The 27,479-nt window shown below is 39.8% G+C and overlaps 1 protein-coding gene across 1 annotated transcript in view; it reads right to left on the reverse strand.

Annotated features, from left to right (window-relative positions):
* PHLPP1 (PH domain and leucine rich repeat protein phosphatase 1) overlaps positions 1–27,479 on the reverse strand; it is a 140,334-nt gene that overhangs the window by 22,363 nt on the left and 90,492 nt on the right. The window contains exons 4-10 of the mRNA XM_057399391.1: positions 25,448–25,614; positions 14,935–15,081; positions 13,836–14,066; positions 11,703–11,905; positions 10,065–10,125; positions 8,153–8,248; positions 4,217–4,372 (exon numbers count right to left, since the gene is read on the reverse strand). Of these exons, the coding sequence (XP_057255374.1) occupies positions 4,217–4,372; positions 8,153–8,248; positions 10,065–10,125; positions 11,703–11,905; positions 13,836–14,066; positions 14,935–15,081; positions 25,448–25,614 (1,061 nt within the window). The remainder of the gene's footprint in view (positions 1–4,216; positions 4,373–8,152; positions 8,249–10,064; positions 10,126–11,702; positions 11,906–13,835; positions 14,067–14,934; positions 15,082–25,447; positions 25,615–27,479) is intronic.

Genomic DNA, 27,479 nt, shown 5'->3' on the forward strand with positions numbered 1-27,479 from the left:
TGGTTTAAATAGTCTGATGGCTGTTTAAGGGTTTATACTGAAAATACTCATACTAACTGGAAAGGAAGCTTAGGCAAGAGGGAAATCGTCACACTTCACCACTGTGTCTCCATTTTTAAACCTCCCTCACCACTGCCACTGCTTTTCATCCATAGCTAGCTAAAGCTTTTGAATGCTTGCTCGTCTTATCCACAAAGCATTTGCACAATTTTCATGCCATTAAATGGCAGTTTGCTGCAAACTGGTCAAGGAAAGCAGTAAAAAAGTCTGTACAAGAATCGGACAAAGCAGGAAAGGCATCAGAACAGATGAAGATGTGGACAGAAATGGAAGGCTGCAGGAATGCAGGTGCGTGAAAAAGAGGTTCAGGACTCAGCCTGGGAGTTTTCTCCATAAGCCACGGCACTTGCATGAATTCTCTGTTTTTACAGCATCTGGTAATGAGAATTGAAGAGATTATCTGGCTGCCTCTGTGGCGCTCATCTTGCCAAGAAAATCCCCACCCTACAAGAGAAATCCTTGCTAACATGATCAAGATGTGCATACTTTCAGTGCAATAAACAGAACCAAGTTCTGTCTTGGTCAGAGAAACATTTCAGAGGGTGGTCCTCAAGCTCTCCTTAATTAACTCTTTAAAACGGAAAATTAATCTAAAATCAGACCAACAAAGTATCCCTAAATTATACTCTTCAGCAGAGAATCACACCTTTCCATTGCTTTTTGAAGGTTTAAGGCAGAAAAGTAATGTTTATTACTTCTACTATGAAAAGAAGTTTTTCAGTATTTTTCATTTTCCTGGGGTGAAAGTGATACTGTCTCTGTGCACCAATGCACAGATTTCCCTCCCTTCCTCAGATGTTCTAGATGTCAAAGCCCAACAGTGCTTGTGCTGAAGTTCACCCAATGCACAAAACACCCACTTTGTCAGATATTCAGAACTGAGAAGGAGAAAGTTTATAATTCACATGAGACTCCATATCCAGACAGATCTCTCATCTGTCAGTAGCACAGAAGACCTGAACATCTTTTAAAAAAAATATTTTTTTTTCAAGGCTGCAGAAGGTAAATAATTTTATGGAGAGATAAAGGCTCTGTAAGGTGATTTGTCCAACATCACACACTGGGTAGAGACCATGGCAGACCACTCAGGAAACTGAGTTCTCTTGGCACGTCTGGCAGTACAGATTGTGCTTCCCAGGGAATGCTAGGAGATGAGAAGCATTTTACCTTTTTAAATCAAAACAAACCCTCTGAACACCTTTCCCTGGCCCAGACCCATTTCTGCTGACAGAAGCAAACACTGGAAAACAAAACAAAACTAAAGACGTTTTCTGTAGGAAATTCCAAACTTAAAACTCTGACATTGTGCACTAATCTTGTTTTCCTTCCCAGTTACCCCTTTGGCCGCAGTCACAGAAGCACCAGCATGGACAAGCCATTTGCAAGCCAAGACAGTAAAGGGGTAGGAAACAAGGAGGAAAAGTCCACCTAAGCCAATTGCTTCTATTATCATCACAAGCAAGGGAGGCTGCAATGCTCCTAAGATGCCAGAATGGGTAAGCTCTGCCCATCTCCTGTGACAGTACATGACACTGCTAGCATTCATAGAAGACTGAAAACATTTGCCCTGTACTGCTCAAAAGCTGCACAACATCAAAGCTGCAGAGGGGAAAAAATCCCCTAGCCTGAATCAGACATTTATACTGTTATTCAGTATATTTTTTTTAACTCCAGTTCTTAGCAGCACAATTTTAGCAAACTTTTGGAAATCTACCCCCAGTCCTGGCTTTAGCCTGTTCCTGTTTTTGCATCACACAAAAAGAAAAGAAAGCTGTATACAGCTTTGTAGCTCAGTTTAAAAAGATGAATCAGATAATCAACTAGATTGGAAAAGACCTTTAAGATCATAAAATCCAACCATTACACCAGGACTGCCAAGTCTACCACTACACCATGTCACTAAGGACATCTATATGGCTTTTAAGCATTTCCAAAGAAGGTGATTCCACGACTTCCCTGGGCAGCCTGTTCCAATGCCTGAGCACCTTTTAGGTGAAAAAAAATTTCCAAATATCCAATCCAAACCTTCCCTGGTGCAGCTTAAGGCCATTACCTCACCTCATGACCTATGGCTTGTCACTTGGGAAAAGAGACCAGACACCTCCTCACTGCATCCTCCTCTCAGGTAGTTGCAGAGTGATAAGGTCCCCCTGAGCCTTCTCTTCTCCAGACTAAACAACCCCAGTTCCCTCAGTCAAACCTCATCAGACTTGTGCTCTGGACCCTTCACCAGCTTCATTGCCCTTCTCTGGACCCACTCCAGCATCTCAGTATGTCTCATGTAATGAGTGGCCCAGAACTGAACACAGTATTCGAGGTGCAGCCTCACCAGTGCTGAGGTATAGGGGATTACTTCCCTGGTCCTGCTGGCCACACTCATGCCGATACAGAAATGAGCTGCAGTGGAAAAAAATTCAGGTTCTCTCTCATTGCCAAAATTGCACTAAACTACATCCTAGACCTACAATCTGATTTTTGTGGAATTTTTACAAAACTTACTTCTCTCTTTGCTTTCAAAGATGTCAGCAGCTTTCTGAAACTTACTTAAGGGCTTCTTTCCTTTCCAAGTACATAGATGGGAGTTTCAACCTGGGACCTGTAAATAGCATTTTTTTGGCCTAATTTTGCAACTTCCTATAAAAAAAGCTTTTTACAAGGTTTCACTTCTGAAGTTCATACAATCTTTAATGTACAATAGATTGAAAAGTCATCCACAAGACTATCAGAGCTGCTGCTGAGAAACATTCTTGCCACATGAACAGGCTATGAATTTACCACTTAGAAATGTGCCAGATAATTGCAATTATTACAGTAGTAACTATGTAAAGTTTTAATGCTTTGACTGCACTTTAATGTAAAGTCTCAACTAAAACAGCAAATTAACATCAGAATAACTCTGCTGATAATTAATTTACTCTAAAGGTGGTACTCTACGCAGACTTGAATGTGGACAGGCAATGCAATAGTGTGGTTAAAAAAAAAATAATCAAAGTACAAAAATATTCTAAAGGTTCTTTAAAGCAAATCAAGGCTGAAACATCGTATCGGTTTCCAGAACCCAAATCCTGTCTTAGTAACCCTAACCCTTTTGAAAGATATCTTTTAACCTAAATTACAAATTCCTCAGAACATTACTGCTCAAGTCAAGTTAAGAGCTTATTTAGAAACCATCTCAACCACCAACCTAATTCTCCAACTCCCAACACTGTGCATCCCAGGAAATTTAACCAGAGGTTTATGACAGAATGAACAACAGTATAAAACTAGGGGTTTTGCAATACCCTTAACTGTGAGAGGAGCTGTGACAGTGAGATCACCACTACTTTTGCTTCTCCACTTCTCAAAAATTCAGGAACTATACATTCTTTTCGTCACAGTTAGGATCCAAAACAAAACCCCATAGTACTCGGTCTCACTGTCTGTTATGTATGGGTTGAGCACTCAGAAATCCCATGACTGTATGTGGAAGCACAGGGCTGCAAAGAACACTGACAAGCAGGGCAAGCCCATCCACCATCCCCAGACTACGCTACATCCTGTATTTCAATCACAGCCACTTTACAGGATACATTCACATCCAGGAAGAAGATTATGAAAACTCCAAAGAAATAGCAGCATAAAATAAGAATCCAGAAAGCAAATCAAGTGGTGACAGAAACTAAATTAGTGGCAAACATTTAAAAAGCAGAAATTCACAAAGCAAGGACAGGGGAATAACTGAGTTATTCTGACAGCCTTATGCACAGATTTTGTTTTGTTTGACAGGTATAAATAAGTTCTAGCCTCTGACTGAAAGGGGAAAAAAAGCTTTCACACTCCATCAAACAAGCCCAAGAAATATGTATTTAAAGAAACTGCCACTAAGCCATCTCAGTGTATGTAGTAGAAAATAGCATGTGCTTTACTTTACAGCTAGATTTCAAGAAGTAGGTGTTCAGCAGGAGCTTGGTGGGGAAAAAGAAGCAACCATATAAGGCAATAAAACCAGAATAAAAAGAATGCGTTTTGGTGAGTTGGGCCGACATCTGTTCTTACCACACAAGGCTTGGCAACTTTCAAATGAGGGAAACCTCAGATTACCCTTTCAGCCAGGAAGTAACACACAAAGCCAGACTCCTCACATGCAAGCGATGACCAAATTTCTTTATGTATTTACCTGTCTGCTTTCAAAAGCAGGTTAGAGGGCAGTTCCGGAAGCTGGTTGTGTTGCACGTCCAGGACCTCCACTTGCGTTCGCTCAAGCCGATCTGGTAGCCTTCCTAACATGTTATGTCCTGCCAGCAGCTTCCGCAAGCTACTATTGTAAAACAACCTGAGAGAAACAAGAAACACCAAAAAATGAGAAAAACGTAAAGCAGAGAGTTGCTTTGAGAATTTAAGTGCAATATCACAGTTGGCTACAAGAAAGTGATTCAGCCAACTGATTAGCAGACATGGTATTAATTACGCACAGATCCAAGAATATCTTCCCACTCTCCACCAACTTCTTGAAAAGGTTGTTCAGAAACAGGGAAAAGGATGATTCATGAGTGAAAGTAGTGAGAAAGGGTTATCTCATTGCACTGTATAAAACATGAATATAGAAACATGACAGCAAAGGACATAACTGCTAACAAAGGCTGCATAAAACTGCACATTTTGGGTGAGATTCCCCCTAGCTAATGGAAGAACTGAAGGAGTGTGGGTGAAATCACCAGTCACCCCACAAGCTCCACAGTGCTGTGCTCATCATGTGCTGACTCATAATCCAATGCAATTCCCCACCCCCAATTTTCCTTTTCTGTTAATACCAGACTAACATAAAGCCTCCTTTGCAGTTCTACCGCAAATGAAATTTATCTAATCGGCTTTACTTTCTTGAGCTTTTACAAGCGATGGATGACCTATAGCCCCATCCCCCTGCTCCATTTTTTTTTTTTTGGGTGGGGTATGGACACGACTGGGGGAGAAGAGGACAATGTAAAAAGACAAGAACAAACAGCTGTTTTGATCAAATACTAAAAATAAATTCATACTATAAGCAATGTCATATGGAGTGTAAAATTTGCACCTAAAGACCTCAAAGGCAGAGGAACTCTTAAATTTGAATGGGAACCACTTCCAGCAAATTAAGCCACCTGTCTTACATTGCCACTACTTTACTGTTTAATCTGGCAGCCTGTGCATCAGGCTGACCTGCTTCAAAGACTCTCAAATTACTCAGCGTTAAAGCAAAATCTTCTTCCCTGTTACAATGACCCAAATACACACAAAGAGCCTCCCTGACCCTTCCCTACAATACATCAGGTCATTGGATTATTGTGCCAAAATAATCAAGGAAGTATTTTCCCCTTGACAGATACAGTCATATCCCCATATCTGTGTGCCAGTGTTAACAGTTATCTCAGTTAGCTGGATCATCTGCATTATGACCATGGACACAAGTCAACAGCCAGCTGTATCATTCCAGAGCTCAACACAGGGTGAGAAAAGGCTTAACCATATCGTGATAAGTGTATCTATTACGTTTCATGGTTTCACCATTTTTGTTTCACTCCACTTTTACTTGTAAAAATCTCTTTCAGTTACAGATTTGCCTTTTTATTCTATTACTTTTCCTAACCAAGACTGGCCAGTATCATCAACACCAAGCATTATGCAAAAACCAGAACTGATTGACAGTGTTGCCAAAAAAACACTACCTATTTGGAGTTTCTTTTGGGCAGGTGGGGGCAGTGCCATTTTAAAACAAGCGAAATTCAAATCATGGCCAAAACCTTAACAATTAGCTTTTCCATGAAAAGTTATTTTATAAATAATACAGAAGAACCAAGTACGTCTTTAGGGATTTGTTTGTTTTCTGTTATTTTCCAAGTGACGCAAGCACCAAAGGAACTGGGCTGCCTGAAGAAACCGGAACCACACATTTAACTAAGCAAGCGCCTGATGAGACTGGGACACCTAGTTCTCAAGCTGGATGAGGAACCAGGATGCTGGGATTGCTCTTCCCTATGGGAAGCTTTCCCACTTGCCCAACTCCCACTGGAAGCTTTGGTGGGATTAAAAGTTCTGAGGGCAAGCACGTCACTCAGTATCAGCATCTTCTGAGAAAACATGGTTTGGTGAAAGCATTCAACCAATTCCTTTAGTAAGCAACTGTTCAAAGCAACAAAATGTTGAATACAAACAGATTTTTAAAAAAAACAAACAACAAAACCCACACAAAAAAGAACAAAAATACATACAGACATCTGTTCATTGGTAGCAGAAAGGTCATTCTGTCAGCTCCTAACTGAAGCATTTCAGTTTTCTTTGGGGAAACCCTGACAAAATCAGTTTTATGACACTGAATTTCTCCTGCATAGCTAAAGTAGCCTTTTGTTATTTTTCAGTACTTTTAAAGCAGAAATGACTGCATTACAGACTGGTTTACGTTGTTCCCATTTCTTTAATTGGGATAAAGATTACTACGTGGTCCTCTATCTCAACTGCTTCAACTCTTTGTCTTCAAGGCTTGTTTTTCTGTTTCAAGAGGCAAATGCACAGAGCATCAACTGTAGTTTGTTTAGATTAGGCGCAACCTTCAGCCTTCGAGGAAACTGCTTGTTAGTCAAGGCTTGAACTTGTGGTTAGAGTTGCAGGCATCCTCCTAGGAGAGTCCTGCTCATTCAACTCCACAGGTTTTCAGAATGCTATTCTGTGTGGAAGCAAAAGCACACGGCAGTGCACATAAACACACTTACTGGGCATTAGTATTTACCTGACACTCAACAGTAGGCCCATACACCTGAGACATTTGCATTTGAATCCTGACCCAAGTTCTCCTAAAGTTTTACAGACATTCAAAGACTATGTTTTGAACCAGGCCTTAAAATTGAGTTATTAGGAGCTAAGCTATCTAGACACATACTACAAAGAAGAGCTTCCCAAGATAAGCAATTTCCTGAGGTTAATGATAAGATAGCAGGAGAGACGAGCGGGATGTTGACTGTACATCATTTCAGCTAATCATTCACCTCCCAAAGATATCCGGTGTGCCTTGACAGTCCTTGCTGTTATAAAGTGCAAATGAAAGGCAAATGAACTTTTGCCCCCCACCTTTCGAGCTTCACTTTGTGTGAAAAAAGAGGGATTAACAGTCTGCATGTTAGCATCCTCACATCCTTTTCTGCCCACATTTCTGAAATCTATTCTCTCCTCATTTCTGACACTAAAACTGCCGGTTTGCACCATATGGCACATTCACCTGACCCAGACAAAACTACCTTTTTTGGTTTCTGATGCTCTTCTGTGCTGTACAGCTCTTTAAGGAAAATATGTAACAGCTTATCACGTCCTAGCTGTCTACAGTCTTCAGTGGCTCTGCACATAATTTCTCCCTTTGTGCCTAGTATGTTCTCCTTTTGCAACATCTCTTTTGAAGCATACAGAGCAGCCAAGAATGACAGCTGACAGCTCTCTTCCAGTGAAACTGGAGACTTAAAAGTTCTCAATACCAGCACCTGACCAGTATGCTCCCTGGAACAGGTCTCTATAGAAAATAAAAAAGAAACTTAATAAAAGCCATTCATTATTTAAACTCGCTCTTTTCCTTCCTGTTCACTTGCTTTCCTAGTATTTATCAATGTTAAGTTCAGACTCCTGGAAAAGAGATCATCTTCGTAGTGAACATGACTGCTCTACTTGCAGGAGTTTGCTTGCTTGATGAGGCTTTATCCTCTCAACCCTTTATCCCTCAAACAGCACTGTGAAGTGGAGTCTCTAGGCTCCAGTTAAACTGAATTACAAGTTCTGGATCTCTGTCATGCAAAGATACGGCTGTAAATATTTAATATTCAGTATTAAAAATGAAGGGTTTCCTGCCTGAACAGCCACATGAACAGCTTCTAAACTTCCACATGGAGTTCAAAGGCACTCCCTTCTTTGTATGAAAGTAAAAGAAGAAAGGCTGGGTGGAAGCTTGAGGCATGATGACACCTCACAAGGTAAAAATGAAATCAAACAAAAGATAAAACAGCCTGACAGTCACTGGAACAAGCTAAACACTGAATCAGCAATTATTTCTGAATTGTTTATCCTGTTCCACATTGTACAACTGGTCTGCAAGACTCACCGGGCAGGCAGCTCACGTATCTGATTATGGCCAACATCCAACACTTCCAGTTTCCTGCTGTCACACACCCACTCAGGCAGGTTTTCCAGGTGATTCCTATGAATAAAGAACAAAGAGGTGTAACTAAATGATAATCAAGATGTAAAGGCTATTAATAATCCAGCCTAAAGAGAGACTCAGATACCTGTAGGAAATAAATCTGCTACATAGTATGTTTCCTATGAGACTATTATCACCCCTCTTTCTCTGAGGGTGCTACCAGTGCAGCGAGGTCGAGTGAGGAGGCAATAAAGCTAACAGCATTATTATCTCCCTAGATGTGCAGCCACAAAGAAAATGGAAAAAGCTGCTTCCAAATTACTGGGGAAGAAGTATTCAGAATATCAAGAGTACTGAGGCTGAAGAAGTCTCTCCATGGAGATACTCCTCAGAAGATATTAATATTCACGCCCTACACAAACACACCTCTTCAATCCCCCATAAATTCAACCCTGAAACCCCTCTACCACTCTTCAGCCGTCTCACTGAATAGAGCAAAACCTTTTGTGTGTGTATCTTTGAAGTTGTTTTCCTTTTCTCGCATTTGTCTTCACAAAACTAACCCTTCTGAAAATTAAGTTCTTAAAGGCAAGTTTTTCCAAATATTGCACAGAAAACACACAGCTAGGGACAGTGGGGCACTCATGTATCCTGCCATAAAGACAAAAACTAGCAGCGCAAAATGCGTGGAAGAGATTATGTGCATGTGTATTCATGTAATCGCTACTTGAGGCACCATACACAGATGAAAAACTGGGCATCCGATAATATCCAGGCACTCACAGACGTAAAGTTTGGAAAGAGGACTGTTAACACAGCATGAAAATAAATCAATGTTCATGATCATTCATGTACTTTCATCCTATAGTTTATTCATGGAATAGCCTTTAACCAAAATAGGTGATAGCAACCCAACCCCTCTTATCCTTAGATAACTTCCTTTTTGATCTCAGATTTCCCTAATTTCAAGTGAGCCAAGAAGCTGAAGACACTCTGCCCATTTAGTTAGCATGCCATCACTGAATGGAGGCACAAAAAGGGGTTTGTGATCAAAATCATGCATTCTGCACCTATTTCATTTTCAGCTAAATGGAGACCATAGCTTTACAAAGAATGCTTTCCAATAAACCACACTTAGTCACACCTGTATGTTACATTGAGGTGCACAATGCAAATAACTAACTCATGGTTGATGAAACTTAGAAGTTGATGGCCACTTGCCCAGGTTAACTCACTAATTGTTACAATCACTCTCAACAGCTTAAGAGTGCGTTAAGCATACTTTTTAATTAATGAGATTATCCCTTCAATGTGCAGATGAGTAATTCCTTAAATAAGACAGACATTAAGCACATGTATAAAGTATTTTACTGATTTGTAAAAGAAACTAGAACACCCCTTTTACCATTTCTTTCCTTATCCTATCTCCCTTGTTATGGTGAGATTTATGGATGCATTCAAATGGGAACTGCAGACATTCCTACAGCAGCCACAGTGCAAAGAACAACCATGAGCTCCAGGAGCTGCTGAACTGAGAAATAAACTATCACACCATCACCTCTGCTGGGCTTATGACATGTCACATATATCCAGAAAGGAACTTCTGCACATGTCTCTCATGGGTGCACATTTGAATCATTATGTTATATCTCTACAAGATAAGAAATCATTAAATTAGGGAAACTTTAACTATAAATCCATGTTTTAGTACCAAAAAAAAAGAACTCTATAAAAAGGAAAGAGGCAAGAACTGCCCAGCAGAAAAAAGCCCATCCTAACTCTGAAAATCACTCTTATATCTCAAGGCCTGTCATTTTTCCGTAAGCCTAATTTGATGTATATTTAACAGGTCCAAGAAAAAGCACAGTCTTACCTAGAAATATCCATATAAGCCAGGCAATTAGGAACTGGATACACATCAAGGTGAGCAAGTTCTAGGAGAAAAAAATATATTAAAGTTCCTTTAAGCAGCTAACACCCAGAGATTTCAGAATAAGTCAGTAACCTAAAAAAACTTCTGAGGATTTGGACCTTTGTGAACTGAATTTTTGTTCTTTATTATGTCTGATCATGTCTGCTATATTATGCTGTACTTGCTAGGACACACTGCATAACTGATCAGTGAGGAGAAACCAGAGGATTTTAATAGTTGTGTGGCAAATTCTCATTTTTCTTTTTTTTTGTCCTAGAGCTGTAGCTTCATCTCTGCCACCCTCTGCCCAGAACAGTCAGTCACAAACCTGCTCCACTTTTTTTTCACTGGTCAGTGAAAATGGCACAGGCATAGGAACGGAGACTTCCCACTCTGGAACAGCAAGCTACAGAATACAGCAGGGTCCTCCAGGTCATGGCAAGATTCAGAATATTTTTCAACAGATTACATAGGCCTTGGCATGCCTGTGGATTTCCTGGTTTCAGGCAGCTGTATAGTCCTTTCATGTCACCTCAACTAGTCCTAGTAATGTTATAATTTGGTTGCTTTAGGAGTATTTCATATCCTAAGGTTTTTAGGTAGCCAGGGCTTAGCATTAAGGTTGAAACAAAACCAGCCTACAGGAAATCCACTGATGTGAAAGTGTAAGAAGCATATCCATTCCTTTGGAATATGAGACTAAAACAAGGTGGCTGAGGATGACAAGAGAGGACAGCCAGGAGGAATAGCAAGACCAAATAGGCAGCTGATTGCAAGATACGAGTTGACTTGGGTTCTCAGCCCTAACTGCACAGCACATGCCCAGATTATATTAACTTCTCTCAGCTACAAAGATCCTGGCATAAATACTTAATGAAGGCACGGGATTGAATAGCATTAAGACAACAGCCTTTTAAATGCAGTTCAGAGTGTTCATCAAATTCACAGCTCTCTGAGCCTGCATTTTGTTTATTTCATACCAAACTAGTCCAAAAAATAATAATGGTAGTGAAAACTGAGGTTTTTAAGTAATAGCAGCTTAGTAGTAGCAGCTTCCAGAGACAGATCAAACAAATCCCATTCATGGAACACAAGTTATTCAACTGGAAAAGCCTGCATTACTTTTATTATAAAATACAAATGAAGTTACTCAGCTTTTGTAGCTGTCTGGCCAGAGTAAGAATCTAGAGGCAATAGCAAAAATATAAATTGTTTTAGCTTGTCTCACAAATGGTTACTTCTTCAAAAATTCTCAACTCCAGGGAGAAGCAATAAATTCTTTATTTACCTTAGTAAAGCAACATATTAATAAAACACAAAGATTGACAACTTCAAGACCCCTCCTGGCTGATACAGACAGGAATTTCAGCCCACATGCTTTTTCACAGTTTTCAGACCTCCAAATCAGTAGCTCAATGTTATTTGAAAGTCATTTCTGAAAGTCAGAAATGACACAGCACACGTGAAACCCTTTTATCCAAGCGTCATGTCCAGAGCCTCCCAATTCCTCCTGATTACACCGGGAGCATTCTACAGACAACCAGATACAAATCCAGAAGTCAGATAATAACACCAGAGCTGCCCTGAAAATGCACTTACCATTTGAGGAAGCGTACAGTGCTTTGAGAAAATATCCACTGATTTTGAGGGTTACCAGTTGATTTCGTTCACAGTGTAACACTTCGACGTTGTTAAAAACTGTTGCATCCAGCTCCCCAAGTTTGTTGTCTCTGAGATCCAGTTGGGTCACATGATGCAGAAAATCAACTTCACCAGCCTCCAATCTCCTAATTGAATTCAATCTTGCAGACAAAAAAAAAGGAGATGAAATTAGTTGCATGGCAGGCTCCTGCTGACAAACCAATGCTCACTTTATATGGAGCTGCATGGGATTAAACTAGCATGCCTCCAGGTTCATCACCAAGGTTGATTTAAATATTTTCCCCTTTGTTATGGTACTTTAAAAGCAGGATGGATCCACTCATTTTATCCATCATGACAAAGGAATGATGACACCAAGTTCCTTTCTAAAGTACTTTGAAAACTACTGATAAAAAGCTCTGCAAGGTGGTGTATTACTATTATTGTGTCTATAAAAATAAAAGACGAACTGGCTGTTATTTGTGCCCAATAGTTTGGAAAATAACAAAATCTCTACAGTTCCTGCTGGACTATGTGCTAGAACAGCCTGGCAGATACGAGTAACCTACAGATATCGCAGTCTCTTGCCTTACTGAAAGGCCAAATCGAGATTTATGAATTCCCATATATTTGCCTCCCGCATCACCATGTTCCGCAGCAAGCAAATTCAGAGACCTGAAAATGGGCGCAGAAAGAAAACAAAGCAAAAACCCAAGACAAGTGGGCCTGTCAAATAAAGAGAACAGGTTTTATCACATCTTCACTGCAGTGTACTGACATTGCCAATACTCAGCAACTTCTGCAGAAGTTTCAACTGAATGATATTATCTATAACCCTGCAATGTTTGAGACTGCAGAGCACTCCAAAGTGTTCAGTTTCAAATTCCCAGCTCTGACTAAAATCAGTATAGTAACTTCTCCTGGCCCGTTAAGCCTCCCTAGTGAGGAGAAGGGTAAATATCTACAGTTCTACTGTTGCTCTTGCTTTCAAAGAGTTTCCCTTTGTGTAACATTTTCCAGGTAAAAGAAAATGGGTACTATTTCCCCTGTAGTGCCACAGCCTACTTTTTCCATTTTCAATTTACAAACACTGCTTCCTTCCTTAAGCAAAGCCCTTCACTGTGCAGCAAGTAGAGTTTATGAACACCACTGATGTTTACTATTCCAGGCAGTGTTACCAAGAACCACTCTCCACTGCTCAGCAGACAATGAGAGGGCTGAAACTGCACAGCTGTAACTCAAGGCCACACTGCTGGAGCTCAGCCACAGCATCCCTACTCTGAATCCACTTTATTTGCCTTTAGCATTTATAAACACACAGGCATGTTTTAACCCACTGTAAACGTTTCAGAATTCATCCATTTTAGCAGTTTTCTTAACTTACACTGCCCCTTCCTTGATGACCAAGTCTGACAGCTACATAGCAGTACAATACATTAAATATTTGCCTGAACAGCTTAAATAGTTCCAAAATTCATAACTATTTCGACCTCATGGACCAGGCTCTGAACTGCGCCTTGCTCAGCTGATTGCAGAAGACCGTATGAATAAAGAACCACCTCATATCAGAGCCGTCTGTAGTAAAGATCTGTTTAGGCTCTGTGAGGGAGTCAATAAAATAACATTACCCATGGTAGACTAGGCTTCTTAGCATACCAAGAAATATTAAAGTATCTATATTTTTTTTCCTTCAACCTTCACTGTCCTTTCCTTCATCTCATGCATCTGTAACATTTCAGACAAAGGCTTTTTAGGTCAGGGATTATCATTTACATTATATTAACACTGCAGCAACAAGAACTGCAGGAATCACCAGTGTCTTATGCAGTCTTGATCTTTCAGTATAAATATTAATTTAATTAATATTAAATATTAATTTTATTTTCCTGTCTATTGATCCCCCTAAATATTACCTTATCATTAAAGAAGAGTGCTGATAGCAAGTGCTGTCAGTTACATAGTATCACCAGAAACACAGTCCCATAGACTAACACAAGAGATCCACACCCAGGGGCTATTCTGCCAGCCAAGGAGAAAATGTTTCAACACCGACTGACATCCACTTATTCTTCCCCTTTTCCAAATACCTACCTTAGATCCACATGTTTAATATGAGGCATCCTTTTTAACACCTGTAGGTTCAGGGTATCCATGCAGTTTCCTGACATACAGAGCTTATCCATGGCAGTCAGCTTCTCCAGCACCCCTGGAATGTCGGTGAACTCATTGAAGGACAGACTCACATAGCTGAGCTGACGCATATGCTCCAGCTCATCAGGAAGGGACTGGAGAAAGTTGCCATCTAGCAAAAATGTCTGCAAGCTATCAAAAACAGGGGAGAAGAAGGGAGAGTGAAGAAAGTGAGTGACCTGATAAATCACATTTCCTTCCTATGAATACACAAATCTGCTGAAGTTAGTGTGACAAAAATATACAAAAGGGCAGAAGAAAGAAAATTTTTAAGGAATAACACTTTAACATCTGCTACAGAAGATATAGACCAAATAATTAAAAAGCCTTGGCAACTATTACGTGGGCTGCATTAAGACACCTTTATCTTCAAACACAGGATCATAGAATGGTTTGGGTTGGAAGGAACTTTAAAGATCACCTAGTTACAACCCCCTGCCATAGGCAGGGACACCTTCCACTGGACCACGTTGCTCCAAGCCCAGTCCAACCTGGCCTTGAACACTGCCAGGGACGGGGCAGCCATAGCTTTTGGGGGGAATCTGCACCAGTGCCTCACCATCTTCATAAATCCTTTTATCTAATCTAAATCTATCCTCTTTCAGTTTAAAATGAAAATTGGCCTACCATTACTTACTCTTATAAAAAGTCCCTCTCCAGCTTTCTTCTAGGCCCCCTTTAGGTACTGGAAGGAACTCCAGAACTGCAACTTCTGTGACCACTGAAGCAGATAAGCAAGGAGTTTTAAGGATTTTCTTCACCAAGTAGGTGACCCTTATGCCAAATGCTGGGGAGTGGAAGAGCTTTGACACACAAAGTGTGCTTCCCATCCATCCACAGCTCACAACTGCTTCCATACAGATCTACAAGCCAATCTGCTCTAACAAAACCCAGTAAGTTCAAACTGTTTCTCATAGAAAGATTATGTACAGAGTATCATGAAACTGCTTGTTGCCTTTATTATCAGGCTGTCTACATTAAGTTTTAATAAAGTACTTGCTTGTGCATCTCGCCTACAACTGCTGGAACACTTCTGAGGGCATTGCAGGACACATTGAGCTCAGTCAGGGTTGGGATGCTGCAGACTGCCAGTGGGAAGTCTCCTAAATTATTATTGGAAAGGTTAAGGCTCTTCAACTTGGTGAATCTACAGTAAGATAAGAAAAAATAAAAAAAAAGAGAAGACAAATAAGTGGAGCATAAACCACCCCAAGTTACCTTGCAATAATTAATACAGGTAAGATTCGTTATGTAAATGCAAGTCCCATGCATTTTTAGTTTATGTACTCAGAACAATCAAGGAAACTATTAGACACTCAAGTTCAACACCAGTAGCAAGAGTTCACCCACATCAGGCTGGCATAGAGAAACAGGCCGCCCTGAACAACACATTAAATGCATTTCCTGTGAGTGTAACCAAGAACCAAACCCTTGCCATCCTTATTGATATATAGTTTCTTTTGCGGCATCTCATCCCGTAATAAAGCATTATTAATTTTCTGAACACATTTCTTGCTAGTAAGACTACCCTACTGACACTGGTTACAAGGTGCAGGAAATTCTGAACAACAAATTTTGTGGCGCAGCTCAGCTCCATTTATGTGAGTAGATACTGCCTTTCAACCAGAAATTCTTCTTAGAACAGCCTGGTTTGAATACAGCCAGGAAATGTGATGAACTAAAGCAGAATTTAGCAAAACTTTTGTACTGACAGAGGCAAATTCTTCAGCTCTTGATTAAGCACAATGTTACAGCTCACACAGATTTCATAATTCTGTCCTTGCCATGTCATGGTGCTCTTAAAAGCCCCTTGGTTTATCACATCAGCAAATGAAGCAACTTGCACGTGCGTGCCTCAGTAAAGATGACCAAGACCATTTGAACAAAAAAACCTAAGAAGGGGACAATCCAATTAGTCAGCCTGCATATTCAGCAACATCATTATCGTTGCCTAACAACCACTGGGAGGTATGCCTAAAGGCAAGTAAAAGGATGAATGAAAAGATCTCCATCAGATTCCGATAGATGGGAGGAGGTTTCTTTTCTGGCTTTTTATTTAGACTTCATTTTCCCTTTGTTAATGCTCAAGTCCTTTATTTGTGAGAGCAGGTTTTTATATAACAAGGTGATGGAAGCAAAACTGCACCTATGAACACTGCTGTTTCACGTGAAAGTAATATCTGGCAGCATGTGCCAGTGCATCCATACATAGCCTTTGCACTAGCCCGGCACATTCTTACCTCAAAACAATTTGCCCTCCCCTGACCATAAAACATGGACAGAAAATGCAACAACCATTAAAAGGTTAAAGAGTTTTAACACTGAAAAGCTCTTAAAAGTCCTTACCAGGTACTGCAATCAACAGGCACGCACCTTTATTATTGCCTAAATCTAACTCATGTCACTCACTCAACATGAAAATATAAGTAGCACCTTTGTGTCATATTTCAATGGGGGTTGTAAGTAAAGTACAGATTTTGCCACAGAAGACAGACTGTGAGCACACTTTATGTATACAGAGGCTTGCAGCAAGCAAGGCAATACTGTGCTCTCTTATTGGTATTTTGGTGCAAAGGTGGCAGAAAAAAAAAAAAGGCAAAATCATGCCAAAGTTATGAACAAAGATTTTGAACACACTGTGCTATGCTTGAGGCAGAAGAAGTCTGGAACAGAGTTAGTGGAGACTAAATGAAATCTTGCAATCAAATTACTGCTGCAGGGAAAAAACACTACTATGCAGAAACAACGACTAACGCATCTCTAGAGGGAGAATCGTGAAATAAAAAGGAGCTAGGGTAAGCTAGCTGATGTTAACGAGGGCTGCTAGCCAGAAAAAAAAAGAGACAAATGACTTAAAAATCTTGAACCTGGAACTCAAAAGCACAATCCTGCATTTATCCTGAAGATAATTGTAGATTTATACCGTAGATATAATGCTCTGAAATGCAGGGTGATTCTGTGGTGGAACAGCTGTCCCTCAAAATCAACTGTTCAAAGTCAACTTTGAGCAGTCAACTGCTCAACAAATCTTCCTCAAAGTCAACTGCTAGTACAAACAAGAGTGCTCTCAGGACCAGACTTCCAGGGCCTTTAGAAGTTACTCCCCCCCCCCCCCCCCCCCAGTATTTAGGTAAGTGCAAAAACAGTGGTGAAGATAGAAAGATTAAATCAAATAACTAAACTGCTGGAGAAACATCAATATGCAACCATTCCAATGTTCACATAAAAAAAATTAAGAAGTGAAAATTACAATCTACTAGAAGACTGCAAATACAACCTTGAGATAAAATTACAGCAGATCAAGCTAATACACAGAGGAAAGAGGACTGAAACATGGGGTCTATAACTGTCCTAGGTCAAAACCAAGGGAGGGGGGAGAATCACCACACACCACCCCACCCCCCCAAATTATCTGGATCACATTTCTACCACCCTAACATATGTTTTAATGAGTGCATATTAAGGGTCTTCTGTGAGTAAATCTAATTACTAAAGACAGAAACTGGTTAACAGGGGTACATAGCATGTAATGGAGGATGCGTAATAGTACATCCAGTGGGTATACTCATATATATCCAGTGGATATACTCATACAGAAGCTGAAAATGCACACATAAATCTATGTCAAATAATCCAGAAAGGAGCGTTTGTTGTTTAATTGCATTTAAAGACAAGCTGAAAGATAGATACCGTTAAGAGATTCAAGTTAATTCAAGTTAAGAGATTAATTTAAGTCAACTGGCAGGAAACATATATTTTCTTCCTCCTTTGTAAACGTGCTCATTTACAAAATGCTAGTAGAGAACATTACTAAGCCAAACAAGCAGGCATTTGCTTAAAGTCTAAGTCTACCTCTCATCTTTGGCCACTCCCCACTATCCACATCACAAATGGGTCGGTGAACTTCCTTTACTGAGCACTGCCATGCTGCATATTTAAAATGCTGAATTGTTTATATTGCTTCTTATATCTAGATAGATTTACAGTCAGTACCACTTGTAACATCAACATAAATAAGGCAGAAGTATTTTACAGACTCAAGTTTTTTGTTGCTGCTCAGTTTGCAGTGTTGGGCTTACAACCGATTTTACCAAGCAACATCTTTGCTGTTTTCTCCCACCCAATTCTTTACTTCTACCAAAAGCACGGTAGACTGATGCTGTCCCCATGGCATTGCTAGAAAGAAAAGGCACAACATTGCTTGTTTGAGGCATGACAGTGTAATAACCTCATACTGAATCTGTACATATGCTTTCCTTCCTCTTCTCCGTCCTTCTCTGGGGTTCTAGACTTCGTTAAAAAAGTCAACCTGAAGAACAGTATCTCTCAACACACTACATTCAGTTAGCTTACTAAGCTTTCTATTGTAATGACCAATATATGAACACTCACTTCTCTGGCTAAAAATAGTCCTACTTTAAGCTAGAGCAAAATGTTGCCACGTCAACCCTTGGGTTTCAATATGCAATATGACTGAACACTAATTGCCATAACTGAGCCAAAAATGCTCAATTAATCCTGAAGCTGCCATATCAAGAGTGGCTTTCGTCTGACATACACAAAATGAGGAGAGGGACTAACGAGAAGTCTGCATCACAGCAAAGCAATGATCTGACATGCTAATTTCAAATTCAGATCTGCCCGATGTGCACAGCACAGGAATTTCCATTACACAGGACAGCATTTGCGTTCCACTACGGCTGGAGTGGGGTGAACAGGATATTCGAATTGGCCATACACCATCATTGAAATGCAGCTACAGACATGCCTGATAAAGCCCTTCATGCCCTACTCTTACCAAAAGCAATTAAAAAGCAGTATTTTACTACACCCAAAACAGATGACATGGCTTAATAAAGGACTCAGTTTAAAGAAAACAATCACTTGCCCAATACTCTCTCCCCTATTTGGGCTTCCTCATGACTCTGCTATGGTTGCAGTTGAACACCATTTCAAGCAGGAGCACAACTGCCCCTCAGCTTCAGTGCCATTTCTGAGCAGATCACTTGCCTAGCAGCATTGTGATGAGCTCCGGAACTCAACTACAACTTGCCATCTTCATGAAAGCCTGCTACTTTGGCCAACAACTTAATCATGAAGAGAATTTCCATGTAAACCCATTAATTATCAATTTCTCCATTACATGAACGAATAAATGAGAACATAATTTTGTTCCTTTCTTTTTTAAACCTCAAGGGGAGGAGGAGAGAAAGGAAAAAGCAGACTGATAGATGCAGTTTTGTTATCTTGCTACCCTTAACGCCAACACACCAGGAACAGTCATCCTGGTATTTCTCCCCTCTACGTGCATTTAAAACTATAAAAGGCAAAACAATTCTGGCATACAGACTTGAGTCTATATGCCAAAATTAATTGCTAGATTATACTGAAGAGTGGAAAATAAAAAAAGAAAGAAGAAAACAGACTGCACTGCACAAAAAGGAATAACCTTAAACCGAGACAGTTATTTTTCAAAATATACAAATAATCAAAGATGTTAAGTCAAATTCTTCACACTACCTCCAAACTTAAGACATCAATAAAGCTTTTATCCTATTACATAGTTGGTAAGAAGACCATAAAGACAAGAAGAAATAAAATGTATGTTCTGTAAGTGGAAATTAACTGAACCCACATTACTGTACTTTGCAGTTCTCCATTTCTGCACGTACCTAGAGCACACTGGTTCACTAGGGGGGAAAGACTATCCTCTGAGGAAGAACAAAATTCCTAGAAAAAAGTGAAAAAATATTCTCCTCTATATTGGAAGTTTATGGTTTTAATACAAAATTAGATAGGGGTGAGCTTCCAAACTAAAGCCCATTTTTAAATACATAAAAATAAAACCCTTGCTTTGGAAGCTATCTCAGAAAGCAGTAGACAAGTAAATCAGAGTAGGCTGATAATAACAAAATTCCATAAATATGCTCACTACTTCTGAAGCATTATTTGGAAGAGATACTGCTGTACTTAGCCTAATAGTTCCAATAAACTGAATCTGATTAATAACTGCATTTTCTACTTTTAGACTACCCTATTTTTAAAAATGTTATTTTATAGCATATTTCTCCGTGCCATCTATTTTTCTCCTAGCACTATTAAGGCGTGCACTGCTCCAATTTAAACAATCAAAAAAATCCATTGTGTTTCAGGCATTAAACCGGTTTTGCTGCCTTCCCCACTCAGTCACTTGTAGTGACATGATTTTGCAATTTACTTTTCTTTAATCAAATGTCACTGATTTTTGCTGAGTATTCATATGAGGGTACTTGGCGAGTTCAGAAAGGTACACAGGAGCTATGTAGAATGCAACCAGTCATGAAGATCTGGAAAGATGCACATACAAAACCAAACTTTTCCTTCAATGTCTTTACAAGCTGAATAAAACAAAAGTGATGAAGTTACATAAAGAACGTACTCTGAGTGTCTTCTTAGTATTAAAACCAGAAAAAAACAATCCAAGGCTACAGAACTTAGAAAATAAACATAGCACCAGAATATAGCAAACACTGGAAGGAGGTCATTTCTAGTAGACCTCTGGTTGTCAACAGCAGGTCAACTTCTCCTTGCTCTAATGCTAAGACAACTATGCTTCAGTCTTCAGCTTCAAGCAAAAGAGAAGAAATGACTATAAAACCAAGGCTCCCTGAGACCATGAGCATGAGTGAAAGCTCCCAGCACCTTCCCACACTACAAAGCATGCAATGGCACTCCATTCCTTGTGGCAGCACACTCCTCATGTTAGCTGGATTCACTTAAATAACTTCAATAAATGTGTGCATCTAAAAGCAAATTCTTTTCCAGAAGAGCATCCTAAAAAACAAACAAAACCCAACAAACCAACCAAACAGCCATCCCCCAAAAAGGAGAAAGCTCTTATCTTTGCCAGTGCATCTACTGTTAGTGGTCTGTGGGGCCTGGCAAGAGCAAAGATGTCCATTTGACACATCCATCCACCCATCCATCCAAATTTCTCCACTAACCTCAGTTTCATACACTACCAATAATTACAAGGAGCACTTCAAGGCACTTTGAGACCAAATGTCAAGCTGGAGATTTCCCTCCCTGCTCCTCAATCTCTAGGGACAAGCTGGAATCAAACTACATCGCAAGCTTGTCTGCTGGGTTCACACAGCTGAATTGCTAATATCCCCCTTCCTATCTGGGAACCTCAGTATTCTCTGAGCCAAATTATACACCTGTTGCACAACAGGTTTGTAAGGAGAGTTTATCTTGAGGAACCTCCAAATGGGTTTTTAAAGAGGCTTTAGACTGAGGATCCCCTCAAATTCTGGGGTTTCAGATACAAACATCTATCCAACAGTTGAAAGTAGCAAGGGATTTCAGAAACACATCAACAATTGAGTCTTCTGGCCTTCTCATACCTTACAGATTTAACTTCCAGAAACTGCCACTAGCCCAGAAGAGTGTGAGCTGAGATGCCAGAGAAGGCACTCAATTTCTAAAGAGGCTCTGGGAGAGAAAAGATACCAACTGATCTTAAGATAAAAAGCCATATAATCACTGATAATAACTAACAACCACAACCAGAATAACACCTTGTTCTTCAGATAAAATTGGCAAGCATCATTTTGTTTATGAAAACAAACTCTGTGGCTTATTAACCCCTCCTTTCTCCTTTTTTTTTTTAATCTGAACAGGCTTATATTAAAAATCCACATACTGAAAACTTACTTTTCAGTATCAACAAGCAAACAGTATTCTTGATGCCAGCAGTTTTCCAACAGCACTGACTGAAACAACTACATATAAATATAAAGCATGCTTAGCCCAGTGAAGCAGAGCAACAGTAAATAAAGACTACAGTTTATTTATTTGCTTCAAACCTAGAGCAATAGTACTCTGCAAAACTAGTAAGCTTGAACTCTTGCTTGCATTTCAGAACAAAAGCCATGAAGTTGCATTGTAGATAACGGGCAAGTGAGGCTTGGGAACACACCGGACATATGGATCTCTTTACATTTAAAAGGAATAAAAATATCTACAAACCAACATTTAAAGAGTATAAGCAATGAAATTTAGACAACTTAAGACAAAAGCATATCTTCAGTCACTCCATTTCCAGTATACAGGAGCTAAAACACAAAGGGTTTTAAGGTAAATTCTGACTCAATGGGGGTATTATCACAAGACATGTCAGCCACTTCTAATACTGCAACAGCTGGGCAATCTTTCAAACGGTGAATATCCTCTCTTCCCGAAAGGACAGCACCCTTTCCTATAATTTTAGGAAAGCTACTGTGAGGAAGAACAAGTACCATCATTTCCTGTGGGGTGTTTGTTTGTTTTTGAAACAGAGATGAATTTTCAGACTGCCTATTTTACACTTAGTATGAAAAGTGTATTCCCTGGTAAGTAGGCAAAAAATACAGGTAACTCTATATAACTTTTCATTATTTGAACAGTTCAGTTACACAAGTTCACAGCTGCAAATTATCTACAGCAATAGAATTCAAAGTGTGAGTGGACAGTAAAGCAAGTGAAAATGTGGTTACTAGGAAAAAATAGTGCATCTACAGCTCTGTACCTCTTACATGCCACCAGCAATTTAGTTCTAAACATTTTATTCAGAAATGCAATTAATAACATGATGTTAACAACTGAAAGAAGTAACTGCATAAGCAAAAGTTGGAATTCCTGTTTTTTCCCCAACTCATTCCTGACGGTACTTGCCAAGCTAGTGCATATGTCAGCATCTCATTACTATAAGCCAGCTGCTTCTAAGTCTACTCAGTGGGTAGCTGAAAAGCTGGTATTGTCTTCTGCCTTTGACATACCTCTTGTTTTGAAATCCAGCATTCATGAGCACTTGTCAAATTACCACCTAAAGTGATTTATTTAGGGCACCAGAAGCTGCTTATAGCAATTTTCCTAGGCTGCCTTGCTAACCAGATTTTAATCAAAAATTGTACCAGGAAGCATAGCTATGTAAATGCCAATGCATTTTGCTCACAACATCCAAGTGCATTATTTTGGAGCCTTAAATACTTCTGGGCTTGATTCACTGGTGCTGTGCCCTGTGTGCAGCTACAATTTAGCAATTCAGAATTTGGTATAAAAGCCAACAGTACCAAATCAGAACAGCAGAGATTTTGTACTTGCTTTGCAGTGGGGTTTGAAAGAACATCAGAGAAAAAAAAAAAAAAAAGACTCTTGGTTTATCCAGTCAAGTTTTACCTTGAGCAACACCCCCCAAAAATCTGAAAATGGTTTTATGAAACTGGTTTTAAAAGGAGGAAAAAAAGATAAAAGGAAAAAAAAAGAAAAAAGTCAGACAAATGACAGCTTGTGTTCCCAGGAATGACTGATCTTCCCTTACTTCACACATGCTTTCATACTGGGATTCACTAATAATTTCAAAAAGATAGAGTGGTTCCTTTCTTGCTTGGTTTCATGTATTTACTCACTACAGAAAAGCAGGTTTACAGTAGCAGTGAAGCTGGCTCAAGACTTTTTGCCAGAACAAGTAAAACTCAAGTTTGCCCACCCTAAGGAGAAGCTGGCACTGTGTTTCCTAAGGCAGGAAGCAACATGGCTTGGGAGAGCACTCCAGGGCCAGGCTTGTGCTTTTGCTGCAGTTGGGAGGCAAAAACGTAACCATCAGGGCACTGCTCCTCCTAACCCTCAGTAGGAGCTACCATGTCATGTAGCCCTTCCCACTAACACAGCAATGGGGACAGTGGCAGCAGCTTCCAGCTACCCACTGCCTGGGTGATGACACCTGTGCTGGATGAAGGATGGAGGACATCAGCAGTGGCAAAGAGAAGGTTAGCACAAAGGGACAGGAGTTCTCAAGGCACTGGCTCTGATCCACTCAAACAATGCTGTGCAACCTTCCTAATCTTTTTTGGTTTTGCTCCAGAGGTTCACAGACCTTTTCTGTGCCTTCTTGACAAGCTCAAAGCAAAGGAGGCAGAGCAAACTATGATTCACTGACAGAATAGGACCAGCTCTCAGAAGAACAAGACAATCAATTTTACACCACCTCAGGTAGACGCCACTTCTTCAGATTTTCCTGATGCAGAATCTCAAAAAACAGGAGAATTTTGTTTGGTCACCTGAACTCTTTTACTCCTGTACATTCAGGCTCATATTAGTGAGAAAAAAAATTAACTTTCAGCAAGACTCCTCAGCTGCTCCTACAACTGCAGTACCAAGAGAACAGAGACATTGAACATTGCCCATCAAATGATCTGCTTTCTAATCCCAAACAGAATTAGCTGTATGTACATGGACAAAATATAATCACGTATGTTCTGTACACTTCCTTATATTTAAAAAAGAAAAATTATTAAAATTCATTAAAATAAAGACATTCCTTATTTCTCCATGTTTCTCACCTAACTTACGCTAAAATTCCTCTTGCTATCTGGAGACACATACCGACATTCACAGAATTTTTAGAATCACAGAATAGTTAGGGTTGGAAAGGACCTTAAGATCATCAGGTTCCAACCCCCCTGCCGTGGGCAGGGACACCTCACACTAAACCATCTCACCCAAGGCCTCGTCCAACCTGGTCTTGAACACTGCCAGGGATGGAGCATTAACAACCTCCCTGGGCAACCCATTCCAGTGCCTCACCACCCTAACAGGAAAGAACCCAGTATTCCTCTCCAGACTGTGCTCATAAGCTCTTGGAAACTGCCTGCTCTGTTTGTGAAGCAGATCTGCTGGGTTCATTTATCTTCCATCATGCCAAGTTTTTTGTTTTTTTCCAGAACACAATCAGAATTATATAAAAATACAACAGTCCGCATATTCTATCTTTATTTTTCAGCTGTTTGTCAAAGACGAAAGGATTTAGAAATGTGGTTTAAAACATTTTGTTTGAACAGGGCCATCCACAAATACAATCCTGAGCTACTCTGCAATTCAGTTACCGCTGAAATTAAAATCAAAGTTTGAAATTCAGTATGGAAACATTCATCTTTTTCAATACAGAAAGGCTGCTGATTCCACATACTATATCATTCAGATCGCCAATTGTGCTGCCATCTATCCATTTGTTACATTCCTGGGTGAGCTACAGTGGAAAGAGCAACTAGAAGGTCACAATTACTAGGGAGGAAGAATTAGGGCTTAGCAGAATAGAAAGAAGACACAAATTTATTAAATCAGGGGCTTTCTTTACTTGGGAGTAACAAAAAGCTAAGTAGTCACACATAGTACTGTTCCTACCTGGTCCTTTCATATGCAACTCACCAACTCACATTGGTTTGACATCACACAGTGAAGAACTACAGTGGGTAGGTAAAAACAATGCATTCTGAAAACTGCATTTGGATTGAAAATAGTCTTCTATTTACAAGAAAAACACTATGTTTCTTACAAAAGTTAGTCTATCACACAGAATTAACCAGTTTCTGAAACATTACAACCAGGACAATGCTCCCTAACAGTAGGTAGTAAGTTTTCAGGAAAGCTCCTTCAAACCAGTGGTCACTTGGCTCCAAGGGAAGAGGAAGACTAATAGAACCATAGCACTTTACCTTTGTAATTCGCTAAGCGCTCTGCTTGTGGATGGGCTGGGGTTTAGCCTCAGGAAGTTCTGCTTTAAATTGAGATGAGTGAGGTCTTGGCTATAAAACAGGTTGGCAGGCAGGTGCTCCAGGCTGCAGCATGAAAGATCCACTGAGCTTATGCGTTGTGATGCAATCTGGAAGTCAAGAGGTACACCAATATTTAAATACTGTAATCAAAAAATAACATTTCCTTCACCTCTACTAGCACAAGATAAACTGTTTTTAAGTACAGCAGAAATCAGTGTCCACATACATAGCTGATCTAATGCAATTTATATCATGCAAGCTATGTCATGATCTCTTGCTTTGCCTCGGTGCCAAAACCGGGTCCACAGATGGCTAGCAGCAGGAAAAGCACCAAAGGCTTGTCAAACTAATAAATGAAATGGATTAATTTTCATCAATGAAGTTACATGATACTCTATGGCCAGGAGATCTGACATAAACTTCAGTCTTTAATTAGCAAGTAATGCCAGCAAAACCAAAGTGCAAAAGTCTTCCATATTGCTGCATGATGGGCCCGTAGACCCAGTGAGTGGAGGCGAGGAAATAACAGTTATCACCATCAAAAGCAGGTACTAAATGGCAGAAGGAAGACCTATCCCAGTTAAATCTTACAGGAGAAAAAATACATCACAGCAGCAGCAAAACACCAAGCAGTGATCTCTTCTCAATGACTCGGAAAACTAGAAAAAAATTAGAAAAGTGATAAAAATGTGATAAAAACAAAACTGAGCTTTGGGGGTTTAATACTGTGCTCTAGAAAAGGGAAGGTAAAACAAACGGTCTACAGAGGCTGAAGAAATCATACCACCTGGCACTACATATAGCTAGTATGACTGCACAGAAAACTACAGCCAACAAATTCAAGCAACAGCAGCTCCACCCCTTACCAAATCTGTGGGATTCAGCTGAGTGAACTACATCCTGCTGCTTTTTTCTATTTATTAGTCTTTATTTAAAAAAACAAACCAAACCCCCAACTCGTAATCAATGACCAGTGGCAGTCTATAACAGCTTCTGAACACTGATGAAGGAGACACCACGCAACCTTCTCGGCAGAGGTACAGCCCCTGCCATAAAGTACCCTGAAACTAGAGACATCAGGTTTTGCTGGCAGAAGTGAAGCAACTTGCCACTGAAAGGACAGCCAAGGAATTTTTCCTTCCTTTTTTTCCTCTCCAATGCAAGCTACATGGGCCTCAGGATAAGTGGTCTCTATTATAAACACACAGCCATAAGCTTCGAGAAGAACAGACGGTGCAGTGTTTTTCTCTAATGCGACCGTTAATAATCCAGTCCTCCCACATCCATTAAAACACTTGAATTTGTTACTCAATTAGTTCAGTCCTTTTGTTACTGTACCTACTATTTTTCTTCCCCGGTAGTATTAGACAAAAATTATTCATAGGCTATTCAGAGCAGTTATTTCTGAATAATCTAGGTATTCACACTGTTTATTCTTCCAGACCCTGCCTGGCATGCTACAGTTCTCATCACACCAAAAACACAAGAGATTAAAAAGCGCTGACAACCGTTACATTAAAAAGGAGAATGTGTAATTTCAGGTGTAATGCTTACATACACTGTCGCTCCAACTACTTGTTTAGAACGCGATATGAACAGTAACAAGCAACCTAGCAGGGATTAGCAAGGCATGTTACCCTAAAAATATCCAATGTACCAAAACCGGTAACCCTAAGTGTGAATCACAATAAAGCAGCCAAACAAGTCTAAATTCTGCTCTGATCTCAAAAAAAAGGATGTAAATCCTTTCTTAATATCATCAAGCCCTGTGAAAATAAATCCAAAGTAATATTGGTTTACAGGGTTTATGTTCTGGTTATTTTTCCTTTGCTGCTTGTTTGTTTTGCTGTTGTTATTTTTTTCCTTACAGGAAACACTTTGTTCCACAAAGAATTTAATTAAGCTTTTCGTGCAATTGGCATATACTGAATGATGCCTCTACCAGAGAGACAACTGTGAAAGTTAAAACTGT

Source organism: Pezoporus wallicus, unplaced genomic scaffold (genome assembly GCF_028554395.1).
Source record: "Pezoporus wallicus isolate ANWC-B61680 ecotype Strahan unplaced genomic scaffold, APGP_CSIRO_Pwel_v1 contig_818, whole genome shotgun sequence".
NCBI classification, from domain to species: domain Eukaryota; kingdom Metazoa; phylum Chordata; class Aves; order Psittaciformes; family Psittacidae; genus Pezoporus; species Pezoporus wallicus.